We start from the raw sequence: 16,086 nt of genomic DNA, 5'->3' as shown, positions 1-16,086 counted from the left end.
CACACCCAGAGATAACCACTTTTTGTTGTATATTCTTATTTTTATTTTCAGAAGTAAACATTTTAATGAAACAAATAATATATGTTCCATTTTCCTGATTATGGCCTAAATCTTGATAATTACTTAATTTGTTCAAATAACTGTGCTAGATCACACTTTATTCCAGGTTCGAGGGCCTTCACGAGCCGACCCTGACACCATAGTAGACGATCTGCTGACACCTTGTTCTCCCGGTGACCCTGGTGCCATTGAAATGACGTGGGTGGACGTCCCTGGGGATAAACTCTTGGAGCCAATTGTTTCCATGGTTTGATATTTTTGTTTCATTTTAAGAAAAAATGTAAAACATATACTTTGTAATTTAGGAAAGGTAAAATTTTCAGTTATGTAAGGTTAGCTAGGAAATGTTAGCCTGTTAGGCATGCTTCTTTAATACTGCCTACTCACTTAAAAAGGCGAAAAAGTAACTGAACTTAAAAATAAAAAAATTATCTTTAAAAATAATTTCCTGGTCTTTGAGGAAAATTTCATTTTAAGTGAATAAGCTATTTTTCAAAAATATGCGTTTCTAACCTTATAGATTTTATAGTTGGGATATTATTGCCAAAATGCTCATATAAGTTGCGTAAGTTATTGTTAAGACTTACTAAAAGGTGGGATTGGTGAAAAATTTTTTTCTCTGGATTTCATATTTGATAAAATATCCAGAAACTCTTATGCATGTATCACAGTATTCATAATGGTGTTTTTCTGTTTTACCTCTCAAGGCTTTACAGAAAGTTTAAATAATGCAGTGCTGAAAAAAATCGTGAAACGATTTTTATTATAAAAAAATTACATTTCTGTTACTTATATTGAGGGAGTTAAAATAATTCATAAGACTTTATTTTATAAGGCATATAATTTGTAGGGAACTTACTATAACTGAAAAGGTATATTCATTATGTTTATGTTTTCTTATTGACAAACACTCAGTTTTTTAAATCTTCTCCTTCAGTTACAGATTTTCCAAGAGCTTTATGTCAGAATGAACAGTAACTTCTGGGAAAGAAACATTTGCATGATATGTAGACATATACATAAAGATAGGTGTGACTAAATATATGTGTGGGTGTGTGGCTATATTTATGTGTTAATTAACCATAATGGTTATCTGAGAAGTTATTCAGAAACGCTTTTTTCTTTGTTTCCATCCTTTTTTTTATTTATTAGTCTTGGTTCTTTTGACCATTTCCATACTGTTTTACAGCAAACATAGCCATAGCCTAGAACTTTTTTAACCAATTCCAAATATTAGCCTACTTTCTTGCCATTTTTATTTTAATTTTAATGAATAGTTAAAAATTTTGATCAGTTGATTTGATCAGATAATGTTTCACATAAATATAAGTGAGTGACAATATTCTTATGAGTTGCATTTGAGAACCTGCTCTCCTGTTTAAGAAAACAATGGGTAAGGCCGGGAAAGAGATGGGGAGCGTGTGTAGGGGGTTCTGGATCCTCAGGCGGAGAGGACTGGCTGCTTCTGACGGCCGGCGAGTTGCTGTGGAGGCTGCGATCGGGACAGGGCAAGCGGTGGCAGGAGTGACGTGGTCAGAGCTGTCCTTGGGCAGAGTAAGGGCCTGTTGCCGCTAACTTGGGGTATCGTGCAGATATGCAGCTTCAACCTCACTTGAAAGTCAGTAATAGCGGTAATGCAGTGACGAAATCTATGACTGATACTCCCCGTCTTTTTCCTGACAGCCGGATATGCTACGGTCACTGTCCAGCACAAAACCCACAGTCAATGAACACGACTTGTTGAAATTAAAGAAGTTTTCAGAAGATTTTGGCCAAGAAGGCTAAACCAAAGACAACGAGGAAGACGTTTACTGTGTGTGTTCTTTCTTTCGTAGGTGTTTTTGCCCCTCTTGGATGGCATTCAGATTATTTCAGTAGAACACTTTACCACAAGGAAATGTAGCTCTCACTTCTGTGTTCCTCTAACTTTTATGTGTATTTTTGCTGTATTATCCATTAAATGCTCTTTTTTAACAAAAATTGTGAAGTAATAAACTCTGAGGAAAAAATGAGTGATACATGAATGGCAGAAATAGAAATTACCCAGTAAAAAGAGGATTCAAATTGATTGAGACACAAATAGTTAACATTGTTATGAATAGTGGTCTTTGTAAAGAACATTTTTTTTTTTTACTAAAATGAAATAGGGCTTGTTTCATATTTTTAAAAAATTCTTAAGCATCATTTTCATCAATGTAAATTTATTTTTAATTAAAAGTTAAAAATTATGACATGTTTACTCTCAGGGATGGGGTAGTAAAACAGCAAAGAGCACTGTGGGCATGAAAGACTTTGAGTTACGTTCTAGCTGAGGCTCTTGTTGCTTTTTTCGGTAGGTTGTAGATTTAAATAAATTCCTTAAAAGCTGCAAGCTTTTATATTTAACTAAATAATACCTTTCACTGTGCAATCTCAAGGGAAAGCCTTTCTAAATTAAGCGTTGTCTTTATCTTGAAGGAAAAAAAATGTCTGTTTCAAATGTGTCCTTTTGTAGCAAGATCAGCCTAACCCAGTAGTAAATAATTACGTCCTTTTAAAATAACCCTACCATAAGATACTGTAATAGGAACCTTTCCTAAAAGGAATGGCCTTCCTTTGTATTATGGGAAGTGTCTTGTGTGTGATGTGGGTGTACATACATACATATATATATGTGTGTATATATATATGTATGTATGTATGTATAATTTTTTTAAAATAGGGTAGCAAAGCTCTTTTTACCTTTTAAGTTCAGGGAACCATGTGTCCTGGCCACACATATATGTGATCAGTGTGATGCTTCGTGAAGCTTTAGAAATGAGCTGATGTCTCAGTGATAAAATAAAAATATGACACTATGTTATTTTAATGTTTTCAAATAAGAATTCCGAGGGTATGTTACCCACTTCAGCACCAACACTAAGTTGTGCCTTGTATATTTGAGTTGGCTATACATGCAAAGGAATATGAAGTTAGCTAGAATGAGGTAGATCTCTACCTTGAAAATACTATGGATTGACTTGTGTTTTAAAATACATTTGCACATTCTATGTGGTTGCCTTAGGGTCTTCTGTACAGATTGTTTTTTGTTATTAAATGAAATCATAGGTCTAAAACATGTTGTTCTTAGTGAAGTAAATTACTATTACTAGTATTACCTATGTTCTGTGTATGCTTCTTTATTTTGGGTCTTCTGTATGGAAGAAAATGTCCACAATGATTAGGCACAAAAAATACTTTTAAATTATTAAGAATGTATGTATGAAAATCCTATTTTCAACAACTTTTATGTGAGGGTTGGGAATTAACTTGGCAGACCAATGCAGAATTCTGTATAGATGTCTTAGATAATATATATACTTTATTAGGCTCAGAATTATGTAATATTGCTATTGTATCATTAAGAGATTTAGCATAATTATATTACTCAAATAATATAATAGTTGAAGCCCAGAGGTTTTTGTGAATCCAGAATTTGTTTTGAGGAAGTATTTTACTTAAATTGATCAAATACATGAGCAAATAGTATATAAGTATAGTGTTAATGCTAAGTGGATAATTTATCACACCTAATTCTTACATGTGAACTTTGAAAACTATGTCTCAGTATTCATATCACTTCTAGGCATATCTCTGTTTTCTACATTTCTAGTTCTAAAACTGTTTCTGGAATCTAATAATTTTAGACTTATTCTAGAATGGTAGAACATAAGGCATTTCTGTGTGTTCTTTTTGGACAGATAAGCACAGGAAACTGAATGTTGCAGGCTCTGATTGTCTTGACCTTGACCATTATGAGATTTTGGATAGTTGTTTTCTGAGCCAACAAATATATCCTACTTGAGGAGCGTCTTTATGAGCTGTACCCTGGATGGTGAAGAACATTTTTTGTCTCAGCCTAAAAACTCTATAGCGACCTTAATTAATGAAATATTTCAATAGAAAATAGACATTTGAGTTCATTGTCCCCTACATGCAGAGAAAGAGAATGAGTATATTTGATATATTAAAATATTATTAACATGAAGTACTGTTTTTCCCCCTCATCTGAGCTCTCACTGATTTTAGATAGACAGGAAGTGGGGGAGAGAGACAGACATTCATGAGTCACTCTCAGATGGGCCCTAAATGGGATATGTGTTGGGTGATACGTAGTGTTACAAGTTAGGTTCTCCAGGAGCTAACAAGAGGCAGAATTTGGCAGCCAAGATGTTTATTACATACCAACACCTGTGAGGAGAAGGGGGCAGAAGCAGAACTGAGCAGAAGAGGAAGTTAAAATTAATGTAGAGAGTTCGTATGTAATCTTCAGAAGCTTCCCCTAAGGTTAACATCTCATATAACCGTGGTACAGTCAAAGCAAGAAATTAATGTTGCCATAATACCATTAACCAAATGACAACATGATGTTGATTTCATCAGTTTTTCCACTAACATCCTTTTTCTGTTCCAGGATCCACTCCAGGACTGCATTTATTGTCATCTCCTAGTCTCCTTTAGTCAGTGATGTTCTGTCAGCCTTCCCTTGTTTTTTCATGAATTTGAGACACTTTTGAATAGTTTTGGCCAGGTGTTGTGAAGACTGTCCCTGAATTTATGTTAATCTGATGTCCTCTCTTAATTAGACTAAGGTTAAAGATTTGGGGGAAGAATACCACATAAATGGTCATTTTCATTTCTTGTCATTATGATCTACTTCACTCTTTGACCTTCCCTGTCATGACTGAAGGTTAGTGTTTGCTGATACTTCACATTATAAACCCTAGCTTATTTTCAAACAGCATATCCTATTCCTGATCCAGTACGTTTCTCTTGTAAAAAGTGTATGTTCATTAGAAATTAGAAATGAATAGATTGTTTTAAAGTAATGGCATTATAAGTGATTTTAAAATTGTTTTCATATAATGTTGTGTGGTATATTTCTATGTAATGCATTCTTAAAATTTATTTTTCTAATATAAAAAAATCAAGTCAAGGGGACACGATCTCAAGACTTTATTCTTAGCGATGTTAATTAACTTCGGTCTTGTGATGAAGATGATGTCTGGTGGGTTTTCCCACGGCTAAGTTACTGGTTTATGCCGTGGCTGGTGTGGCTCAGTGGGTTCAGTGCCAGCTCGCTCATCAAAAGGTCACTATTTCAGTTCCCAGTCGGGGCACTTGCTTGTGTTGCAGGCCAGGTCCCCAGGTCGGGGCATGTGAGAGGCAGCTGATTGATGTATCTCTTGCACATCAATGTTTCTCTCCCTCCCCCTCTCTCTAAAAACAAATAAAATCTTTAAAAACTTTTTTTTTTTAATAGGCTTAGTGAAGTAGTAAAATGTGTGGGTTCCATTTGTTAAGTTAACGTTTATAACTTAAATTTGAAATTATTTAACAGCATGATGTCAGATAGGACAGCCATAATAAAATGCCATGGACTGGGTGGTTTAAACAACAGGAAATTTATTTCTCACAGTTCTAGGAAAGTCCAAGATCCAGGTGCCAGCAGCTTTGGTTTCTGGTGAGAGCTGTTTCCGGCTTTCAGAAGTTGCTTCCTTGCTTCGTCTTCACATCTGCCAGTATTTTGATTTTGGGCTTCCCACCCTCCAGAACTATGAGGAACAAATTTCTATTGTTTATAAGTCACCTGGTCTATGGTATTGTGTGATAGCAGCCCAAATGGACTAAGACAGTAAATAGCCTTAATACTTGTGGGAAAAATATTTCCTTAATTATTACATGTTCAGTGGGTAAAATGCAGATTGGCTGGTTATAAAACCTTGGCTCAACATTCTTTCCTTGAGAATCTTAGAGATCTATTGATGTTCTCATGTTGAATGTTACTATGGAGAAATCTGAAACTAGCCTGATTTCTTCTTTAAATAAGTGACCTGATTTTTTTTTTTTTCTTGACTGACCAAAGTCTTCATTCTTTTAAAACTCAGTGGGTTTTCTAAAGGTTTCATAGTTTTGCATTTAAGCCCATGATCCCTTCTGTATTAGTCAGGGTTCTCCAGGGAGACAGAACCAATAGCAGGTAACCTCGTGTTTGTTGATGTTAGAGAAGCACTGTACTGGGGAAGGACACTGATGGGCCCAGAACAGTTTCATACTGAAACGGAAGTGTTTTACAGGAACATGCTACCAGGAAATGCAAAGAGATGAACTGCGTTCACAGCAGGGTGACTCGGGGGCTGACTTTGGAGCCCCCTAAGGAACTGCTGGACCTAGAGTCACTTGGGCTGTGTGGGCAGTGTCCTACGCACAGGTCTCTGTTGACCAAAAGAGCTGCTTGGTTTACGGCTGTCGGTGTCAAGGTGAATGGACGGCATCCTGTTGGGAAGGCTGCCACCCTGGCTGAAGGAGAGAAAAACAAGTCAGCCTGGTTGGCTGAATTACGTACCGTCAATCCCTGTTTGGGTGTTGGACCGACTGGGCACCAGCTACTGGCCTGGCCGCGTGGTTAAGTAGAAGGGTGATGGGAAACTGGCTGTTAAAGGGGTGCCTGTAGGGGGCAAGGCTGTATGAAAATCAGGGAAACTCAAGGTGTACATTGAAGTAGGCCGTGTCCCTGGTCATCAGAAGAACCTCCTGAGATGGGAAGGCCGTTGGAAGCAGCCAGTGGATATCCGGGAGTGCTCACTTGAGGTGGCCACCTGGATCCGTGAAGTGAGGAGATGTGGGAGCCTCAGCCACACAGAGATGGGGTGAATCTAGACAAAGTCCTCTTGTCCCGCCTGGGGCACAAAATGCCAACCAGAATGACAGGAGTTGCTGATGGCTATGGGGCAGTTTCCCCTGAGGGAAAGTCTGCACAGCTGGCTCTGGAGAGACGCTAGTAGCCCTGGAAGGTTACAAATAGATCTTGATGGGATAAACAGACTGGACTGGGCTTTGCATACTCAGAATCAAATGCAATGCTCAAAATACTGGGTTGGCCACAAAGTCTGTTTTAAGTTTTTTCTGTAAAATGTAACACACTTTTCATTTTTACAAATTACCTTATTGACTTGGATATGTTGAGTATGTTGGCTGTCTTCTGTGTGGTAGAACAATTGTTCTCAATTCATGTCTCAGTCACTGTCAACTTCAGCTGGTCTACTCGACTGTGGAGCATCGTCGTCCAGCAAGAAAGCTCCAGCACGATACTTCGCAAACCACTTTTGATGCATTTGATCAGTCACAGCACCTTCTCCACACACTGCACAAATCTCTTTTCTTTGCATTTCAGCTGTGTTTTTACCTTTCTTGAAATAATAAAGCATGCTGAAAATGTTGCGTAGTTTCTTTCATCTTCAATATTAAAATGGCTACACAAAAATTCACCAATTTTAGTTTTTTTTAAATGCACGCTGATATGACAGCTGTCCAATACAATCTTAACTATCTTGAAGTTAAAGACAACAAAGTGCTACTAGAGCCATCGTATGGAGAAAAAGCAAATGAACTTTTTAGCCAACCTAATATCACGTAAGGACTGACTCAGAAGACACTGCACCAATTCGGACCTCGGGACTGTGTTTCCTCAGACCTAGAAGCATATTTTGCAGTCCCTAGTTTCTGACAATGGTCGGAAATCACATCAAATGGACATAGCATGTTGCAAGTCACCCTCAGAGTAAAGGTCTCATGGAGAACTGAAGCAGGCGGTTGGAATGGGAGAGGGGAAGATGAAGACTGGAAGGGCTAATGTGCACGTCTTGCTGAATACGCTCACACTCAGCAGGATGGGGAGCGAGAGAGGGTTCCCGCTAGATGCAGTCCTCTCCCTTTCAGGGGGATTTGGAGGAGAGGGCGTGGGGAAGGGTGCCGGTATGACTATGCAGTTCTTGCAGCTATACTTCTCCCTTTTTTCTCTATTTCACCTTAACTATTTCTGGCTGATAGAGTGATACGGTGGAAACTGCCATTAGTGAGATTGCAGTGTGGATACTGATGGTCCAATCTATAGGGAAATTGAGTGGAGAACCTCCTTCTCCACTCTGCCGCCTCCAAAAATTAAGCATCTGTTTGTTCATCTGTAGGAGAGCTTGGAACAAAGACCAGGCGGTGGCCTGTGTAGTCAAGACTCTCGCCTTGTCCAAAGAGAAAGGTCTGGCCTTTCTCTTTGGCTTCTGGGAAGTATGTGTCATCCCTGATAGGAATGTCTTTGTTTAGATGAGGATTGGCCAAACTAGATTTTAAGGTGGGGCTGGCCGTGGCAGAAAGACCAACTCTGGTGGACGTAGAAGCTTTGCATCATGTGTTATCAGTTGCCCTGGAAAGTGAGTTCAGCCTGTGGGCAATCAGTCAATCACACCTACATATAATAAAGCCCCAGTAAAAATCTCTGGACACCAGATGGACTTCCCTGGTTGGCAGTGCTCCATGCATATTGTCACTCAGCAGTACTGGGTGGTCACAATGTCCTCACGCCATTGGAGATGCAGAAGTGTTGCTTTTGGAGTCCTCCAGACTTTGCCCCATTCACTTTTTTCCTGAGCCGACTTTGCTGTAAAGCACAACCGGGAGTATAACAGTTCTCAGTCCTTCTAGAGACCAAAGCAGAAGGTGGTTTGGGAAACCCTCACATTTCCAATTGGTGTCAGAAGTCTTGGGGCCTGTGTTCTCACACCCTGCAATTTGGCTAACTCTGGGCAATAAATTGATAAAGAAGAAAAGCTCAGAACCTTTGCTCCTTAGCACCTTATCATTTCTAAAAACAACAAAAACAAAAAGCAGGCAAGAAAACACAAGTATGCCTTACGCAAGTCAAAATCACAATGAAATGTCTCTTCATGCCCCCAGGAAGGCTATAATTTAAAAACGTGGTCAAGTGTTGCAGAGGTTATAGAGAAATTGGAATCTTTGTACATTGTTGGCAGGAATGTAAAATGGCACAGCTGCTTTGGAAAACAGTCTGGCAGTTCTGGTGAAACAGAGTTACTATAAGATTGTCGACATCAGAATGGCCAAACCTGTAGACAATGTTTATAAAATATTTATTTGAGGATAAGCCTGGAAGCAAGATCTTGACACACTGAGATTCCAAGAAATGACCGTTTGCAGCCTCTTCTGTGCAGTTAGAATTAAAGAGGGAAGTAAGGAGGATCACCTGAAGGTGGGAGAAAGCAAGGGGGGGATTGGATATGGGGTAGTTAATAAGATTTTGTGTTCCCTTGAGGTCATGCTTTAGAAGGAGGGGGTCTAAAAAGATCATTTCAAAGGTCTGCAAACCTAGATGCACAGAAATAAGAAAGAATTTGCTGAAGGCAAAGGTGAGCCTTTTACTAGAGAAGTTCCCGAGGGTGATTACTGCCCAGTTAGGGATTTATGACCACGTCACCCAGTGAGGTTACTCTCCACAGAACCCCTTTTCTGGCCACAAGATGTAGCAATTCCACTCCAAGGTCTAAACCCAAGATAAACACATATGTCCCCACAAAAACTTGTATGTGAACGTTCACAGAGGCATTATTTATAAGAGCCCCAAGGTGGAAACAACCCAAGCGTCCATCCGATGGTGACTGGATAAATGAAGTGTGGTGTATCCACACGATGGAATATAATTTGGTGATTAAAGCAATAAACTGCAGTCCTGGCCGGGTAGCTCTGTTGGCCACTGTCTTCCCAACACACCAAGGCTGAGGCCTGGTCAGGGCACATGCGAGAATCCAGCAATGAAAACTTAAGTAAGTGGAACAACAAATCGATGTCTCTCTCTACCCCCTTCCTTTCTCTAAAATTAATAAATAAAAAATTTTTTTTAATCAATAACGTACTGGTACATTGTACGACATGGATGAACCCTGAGGACACTATGCTAAGTGAATGAAAGAAGCTGCATAATCTATGATTGCACTTGTGGGACATACCCAGACTAAGCCAGTCTAGAGGCAGAAGGAGGGGGATTGCCTTAGGGCTGGGAGGAAAGGGGTAGTGGCCGCTAATGGGCACAGGATATTTTGGGTGGAGGGGGGTGTAATGAAATGCTCTAAAATTGTCCTGGGGGTTGTTCAACTCTTGAGTGTACTAAAATCCATGTATTGAATCAGGATGTCAATTAGATCTCAAGCTTTTTCTCTTTTTAATTTAAATCCTAGCTTTGTTTTTAAAAAATTCTACTCAACGAAATCGAATTATCTGAGTGATTTTGGAAGACAGGCCCTGTTCAGGTTTTCCCGTTGCTGTGAGAAACGATAGTGATCTTTGACCTTTTACGCCCAGAAATTACGAAATGGAGGCCGGGATTTCATTTTGATTCCAGGGCTTCCAGGCCTGGGCAGAGTCCGGTGACCCCACAGCCCCGGACCAGATCGCCGCGAACTGCCTCCCGCCTGGCGGGCCACCGGTTCGGCGACACTCGGGGACGTGGCGGAACCGCACGACTAGAACGGGCCCGACGCCCCGACGCGCGGTCGGGAGGGTCCGGAAACCAGCTCTCCGCGGTCCTAAGACGCACCCGCGACACCAGCCCGCGGTGTTACCGCGTCCACGCAAAGGCGCTCTGCGTGGCGCCGCGGGGGGCCGAAGGGGCGGACTAGGGCCCCGCGCGGAGGCTGCAGGACCCAGCCGATCGCAGGGGGCGCTGGGCCCGGCCCCGCATCCCCGCAGGTGGCACCGCCCCGCCGCGGTCGCGCCCTCTACCGGCTCCGCCTCTTCCCCTCGGCCGCCGCCCCGCCCGGAACCCAAACACCGGCTCCTGCTGCGCGGTCGCGCGTGATCGCTTGTGCCACTGGCTCCCTGTCCCGGCCCGGCCCGACCCGCCGAGCGATGCTGCTCCTCGTGGCCACCTGCGTCGTGGCGTTCGTGCTGCTGCTGTACATGCTGTCTCCTCTCATCAGCCCCAAGCCCTTGGTGCTGCCCGGGGCGCATGTGGTGGTGAGTGGCCCCCAGTGCGCGCGCCCAAATCCCGGCCCGCTCGGCCGCCGGGCCTCCACCGCCCCTTCTCCAAACGGAGGGTCACCTGCCGCCGCGCCCCCCGGCACTGTCCCCGCGCAGGGCCTCGGGGACCCGTCCTGTCCTCCGCGGCAGCTGGCTCCTTCCGGAGGGCGCTCCGGGGGCTCGGGAGCCGCTCGCTAATCCCAGGCGCATCCCTGGGAGGTGGCTCTTTTTGTTCTCGGTTCTCCCGACGAGTCACCTGAGGAGCAGAGAGGCTGGGAAACTTTGTCAAGGACACTGCGGTCGGTGACGGCGCGGGTTGGCGAGGCGGGCGACGGAGAGCCCCAGCTGCCGGGACCGGCCGAGGCGGCCCCCAGCTGGGAGATGGCTTGTGCGAGTGGCAGACAGTTGTTGCCGAAGGCGTCTAGGGAGTGACTCACCAGGGAAAATTGGTCCGAGCCCAGTGGGCCGGGAGCCCTGGCTGGATGGAGGCGCTGGGACGCTTCTGCCCCGTCTGCACTGCTCGTCTCTGCGAGCTCAGTCTGGGGTCCCTGGGCGCTCCTGTGTCATCATTCCAGAGTCAGAGGGATGAGCTAAGCCACCTGGCAGGTGCTTTAGGAATGAAGAGGATGTGCGTCGGTTTGCTTTGTTCCTTCCTGGAGGATCCTGTCGTCAAAGGCCACCTTTCGGCAGGTGTAGCACCTGTCTCCAACTGAGCGAGAGCGCCTCCCTACCTGTGCCCAGCACCTCGCTGTTGGCGGTGGCTTTGTGTGCCGCCACCCCAAGGCACACCGAGGCGGGAGGTTCTGAGTAAGGGCAGTTCGTGACTGAGCTGGCAGCACAAATCCTCCTGGTACCCGAGGTGACATACTTGAGTCTCCCCCCTGGGCTGTGATGGGACGAGACGGTCATTCCTTTTAGCATGCTTGAAATCTGGGGGCAGTGTGGGGGCGGGGCGGGGGGGTGGGGAGAAGCAAAACTTTACTGTCCTGCTAAATCCTGAAGGTGTCACGGCCACGCACAGGACAACCTTTGCCACAAAAGCATGGCTTTAAAAGTTGTCTTCTTTCACATTTTATGTTTGCAGAGCGTAACTTGGTAAAAGGTAAGCCAACAGCAGTGATGAAAATTTTGAGCCTCTTGTTTAGGAGGGAGTTGTCACCAAACCTTGACCCTGGTCTTTGCAGCCCCATGAGGCTGCAGGCCGCCAGTGGGGAAGACGACAAACACGCTGGCGATAGACCAGGGAGAGTTTCTTATTTTCATCGACTCCTTTTCATATGCGTTTATAAATAACGCAAGGATGATGTGACTGATTCACAGGGTGCCACTCTCTGCCCTCTTTTTTAAGGTCATAAGGGGAGCGAAAATGTAATTATTTTCCTTGAGATTTGTCAGGACTAGACCGGGTGGTGGTAGGAGAGGGAGCTGACGTTTCGAATGTCTGCCCGCGTGGAGGCCTGCACAGACTGGGTCGTGACTATGGAGTGTTTGTTTTTGCTATCTCCCTAACTACTGCGTAGAAGTCTAACAGGGTATGTAATTATTTAAATCAGCTGGTTTTTTAAAAAGCTGTGTAATTGACTTGAGTACTGGAAAGTCAAGTTCTCCTCTTTTGGAGATGGCTGGAAGCCCTTCCCCCTCGTGCCCTCAATGGCGGTGGAGTGTGTGGTGAAGGACTTAGTCCCGCTTCAGCTGCATTTCCAGTGACGGGTAAGAGGGGATGAGAGAGGAAGGAAATTAAACTGTTATCTTGCATGTCCCGCATCTGGACTCAGTTTACCCGTTGTCAGGCAACTCCATACACATTTACCATTTTTCTAAGCCATTATGAAAATCTCTTACATTTGCTTGTAACTTTCAGAGTAACACAGGCCAGAAATGGCCAATCCTCAGGTGCCTGCTTAAGGAGGAGGTGACTTGACTGGGAGGTTAGTTTCCCATGAACCATGACCCAAAAGTTGAAGTCTAACTCTTGTTCTTATGGAAAAAGCTTAGCAGGGATCAGGTTGAACAGTTCTTTGATGTGCAGCAAGCTCACACAGCTCCTCTAGAGTGCAATAGTCTAGAAAGAGACAACAGTGATAACAGGACCTCATACCTACATAGCACTTTACAGCTTAGGCATTTTCTCAATAACCTCATAGCTTCAACTGCCATTAATTCACTGAATAGCAAATAGGGGAATTGTACTCACAGGTGCGGTTGCTGTTGTATCTTTCAGAGAAATGGCACTGTTCACCGTTCTGCAAACTAATGCAGCTGTTTACATGAGGCCCTGGTCTGGGAATGAGCGATGAATTGGACTGGGTGCTCATTCTCAAGGGATTTACGGTCTGGCATCAGACATGTGCATAAGGAGCTGTGCACAAGGTACAAAGTGACAGGTAAAGGACAGGGCTGAGTGGCAGTCGGGAAGAGCTGCTTGGAAGAGAGGACTCTGAAGCTGGCCCTGTGGGAGAGGCAGGATTTGGAAACAGAAGTAGGTGGAGAGACACTTAGGCAGCAGTTACATCATCCAACAGCCAGGACATTTTTAGGGGTCTTGTTAATTGCCATGGACTTGGGATGTCTGGTGGCAATTCATGAACCAGAACCACCCATGAAACAGCTTCCTAGCTGAGACCTCCTCAGAGGTGATCAGCTGCCTGGCAACAGGTCTGTTCTTACGGTAACCTTCTGTCGGTGATGGTCAATGATCCGCCAAAGAAAGCTCGTCAGTGGTGCAAAGATGAGGCTGGAGAGAAGGGGATGCTTAGGAGCTGTGTGCAGACCAGGGCATTGTGCACAAGGGGCTTCGTGAGGATTTACAGTCGTGGGATGGGGTCGGAGATGTTCACTGCAGCACAATATCTAACAGTAAAATATTAAAAATAATCCAAATGTCCCACTCTCGGGAAATGGTTGTTTTGATAGAGCTGTGAATGCAGTACTGTGAAGCCTTTTAGTTTTTTGACGTAAGACATTACAAGATAATTACTTTTTTAAGTAAGATATGGTACCCTATGAGGACAGATGTGTCCTGATCCTCCCCCCTCCCCTCCCCTCCCCTCGCCTCCCCTTCCCCTCACCTCCCCTTCCCTTCCCTTGTCAGCCCCCAGCCCCCCAATCCCTGGGCCCATGTTATACCATCTGCATAGGGAAAATGACTAGAAAGAAAACATTGCATTTGTCTTATTAGGTTAAATATACATTGAGTGCATCCTCTACGCTAGGCACTGTGCTAAGAGTTAGGAATATAGTGGGAGCAAAAATAGAGGTAGTATTTTTAATGGAGTTTATGGAGCGGTGATAGAGATGGTTGTGAATTAAATGAATCACGCAAATCAATCCGTGGCCGTTCGTTTCGGGCCTGCCCAGCATCAGGGAGGCCTTCCTGCGGGAGCCGCGTCTTGGCTGCGTTGTGATGGGTGAGCACGTGCAGCTCCGCGAAACGAGGGCAGGAGAGCCTTCCTGGCCGGGACCGTGGGACGAGCAGAGGCCCGCCGTGCGGTGGGCGGGAGCGTGGAACTGCAAGACGGCCAGGAGGCTGAGCTGTAGAGGGGCGGCCGAGAGAGGAGGAGAAGCTGTGCTTTTCAGGGTTGCAGTGGGATCGTATATTACGTTATAATAAGCAGTCACTGAGATGATTATAAGTCATAAGCATGTGACCGTTCTTTTCATCTCTTGTAGAGCAGGTCATGCATAGGATGTACGCAATAAGGACGTAAGATTCTGTGGGAGGCTGGGTGGTTTGTTTAGTTGGAGCATAATCCTGTGCACCGTAAGGTCACGGGTTCAATTCCCTGCTAGGGCACATACCTAGGTTGCTGGTTCGTCTCTGGTCAGGGTGTATAGGTACAGGAGGCAACTGACTTGATGTTCTGTCTCACATGTTGATCTTTCTCTCTCTCCGTCTCTCTCTCTCTCTCTCTCTCTCTCTCTCCCTCTTTCCCTCTCTCTTTGAAATCAATGGATGTTATCCTCAGGCAAGGATTTAAAAAAATAAGTAAATAAAACAAGGAGAGTTTATATACATTGAAACAAAGAAGCCCATGCAATATTATTAAAGAGGAACACAGTGTAAAAAAAAAAAGGTTCCATTGGAATGGACTTGAAGCCAGACTAACGTATTATCATTTTTTTTTTTTTGGAGTTTTCTTTTTCAATTTCAATTGACATTCAGTATTATTTTATTTTAGTTCCAGGTGTATAATGTAGTGGTTAGACGTTTCTATAATTTACGAAGTGATCCCCCAATAATTCCAGTGCCTGCCTGGCACCGTGCACAGTTACTACAATAGTATCGACTGTATTGTCTACGCTGTGCACCACATCCCTGTGACTGTTTTGTAACTGCCCATCTGTACTCAATCTCGTCACCTTTTCACCCATCCGCCCAACCCCCCTCCCAGCTGACAAGCATCAGCTTGTTTTCTCTCTGTCTGTTTCTGTTTTGTTTATATTGTTCATATAGATAGTGCTTTAGATTCCACATATGCGTGAAATCTTCGGTACTTGTCTTTCTCGGGCTGGCTTGTTTCTCTGAGCACAATGTTCTCCAGGTCCATCCACCTTATTGGAAATGGGAAGATTTCCTTCTTTTTTATGGCTGAGTGATGTTCCATTGTACCACATCTTTACCCATTTGTCTAGTGATGGGCACTTAGGACTAATGTGTTATTTATTAGCTAGATTTATAGGCACTTCCCCTCCAGGGAACTTTGGACAATATTGTAGGTGTGCCCTGGACAGCTCGGTGCCGAGGACAGTGACCGACAGCAGCGGGCCCTGCTGGTGGTTCGGTCTCCCAGGTTTGCACTCATCCCGCTCATCAAGTGTGGGATGGAGAAGCGACAGGAGCTACAGACCTAGTCCTTAGATTGGTTTCTAGAGCCCGTGATTGTTACATTCTGTCAGCTTCCCTCAGAAGTGTAAAGCCATGTGCTGAGGAGCCTTTTTGTCTTTTTGCTTCTAGGTCACGGGCGGCTCCAGCGGCATTGGAAAGTGCATTGCTATCGAGTGCTACAAACAGGGAGCATTCATAACTCTGGTTGCACGGAATGAGGTGAGTCCTCCAGGTGCGGCAGTCCTGGCTTGCTCAGCTGCCGCTGGTCCGAGAGGCTGCGCAGAGGGCCCGGTGTGACACTCACGCTGGAAATCTCTGGGTCGAGGTGCCACTCCGAACCACTGGTTATTTCTGTGGTTTAGGACAATTCCTGGGCC

General features: G+C 44.2%; 2 protein-coding genes across 4 annotated transcripts in view; both read left to right on the top strand.

The window, feature by feature from the left end:
- The window catches only part of VPS4B (vacuolar protein sorting 4 homolog B), a 28,666-nt gene extending 23,661 nt beyond the window's left edge, over positions 1 to 5,005 (top strand). Inside the window, exons 10-12 of one of the 2 annotated variants that reach the window (XM_054583771.1) lie at positions 167 to 307; positions 1,744 to 1,873; positions 3,780 to 5,005. In XM_054583771.1, the coding sequence (XP_054439746.1) occupies positions 167 to 307; positions 1,744 to 1,845 (243 nt within the window). In that variant the 3' untranslated portion in view covers positions 1,846 to 1,873; positions 3,780 to 5,005. Of the gene's footprint in view, positions 1 to 166; positions 308 to 1,743 lie in introns of both variants that reach the window. The other variant, XM_054583770.1, reaches the window with a different exon arrangement.
- Positions 5,006 to 10,673: 5,668 nt separating this feature from the next.
- KDSR (3-ketodihydrosphingosine reductase) overlaps positions 10,674 to 16,086 on the top strand; it is a 35,445-nt gene continuing 30,032 nt past the window's right edge. For both annotated transcript variants that reach the window (XM_054583769.1, XM_054583768.1), the window contains exons 1-2: positions 10,674 to 10,881; positions 15,839 to 15,928. In XM_054583769.1, the coding sequence (XP_054439744.1) occupies positions 10,774 to 10,881; positions 15,839 to 15,928 (198 nt within the window). In that variant the 5' untranslated portion in view covers positions 10,674 to 10,773. The remainder of the gene's footprint in view (positions 10,882 to 15,838; positions 15,929 to 16,086) is intronic.

This window comes from Pteronotus mesoamericanus, unplaced genomic scaffold (genome assembly GCF_021234165.1).
Source record: "Pteronotus mesoamericanus isolate MK-2021 breed Mesoamerican mustached bat unplaced genomic scaffold, CSHL_Meso_final contig_74, whole genome shotgun sequence".
NCBI classification, from domain to species: Eukaryota; Metazoa; Chordata; class Mammalia; order Chiroptera; family Mormoopidae; genus Pteronotus; species Pteronotus mesoamericanus.
Note: the sequence above shows the minus strand (reverse complement) of the source record. Positions and strands in the feature narration are given on the sequence as shown.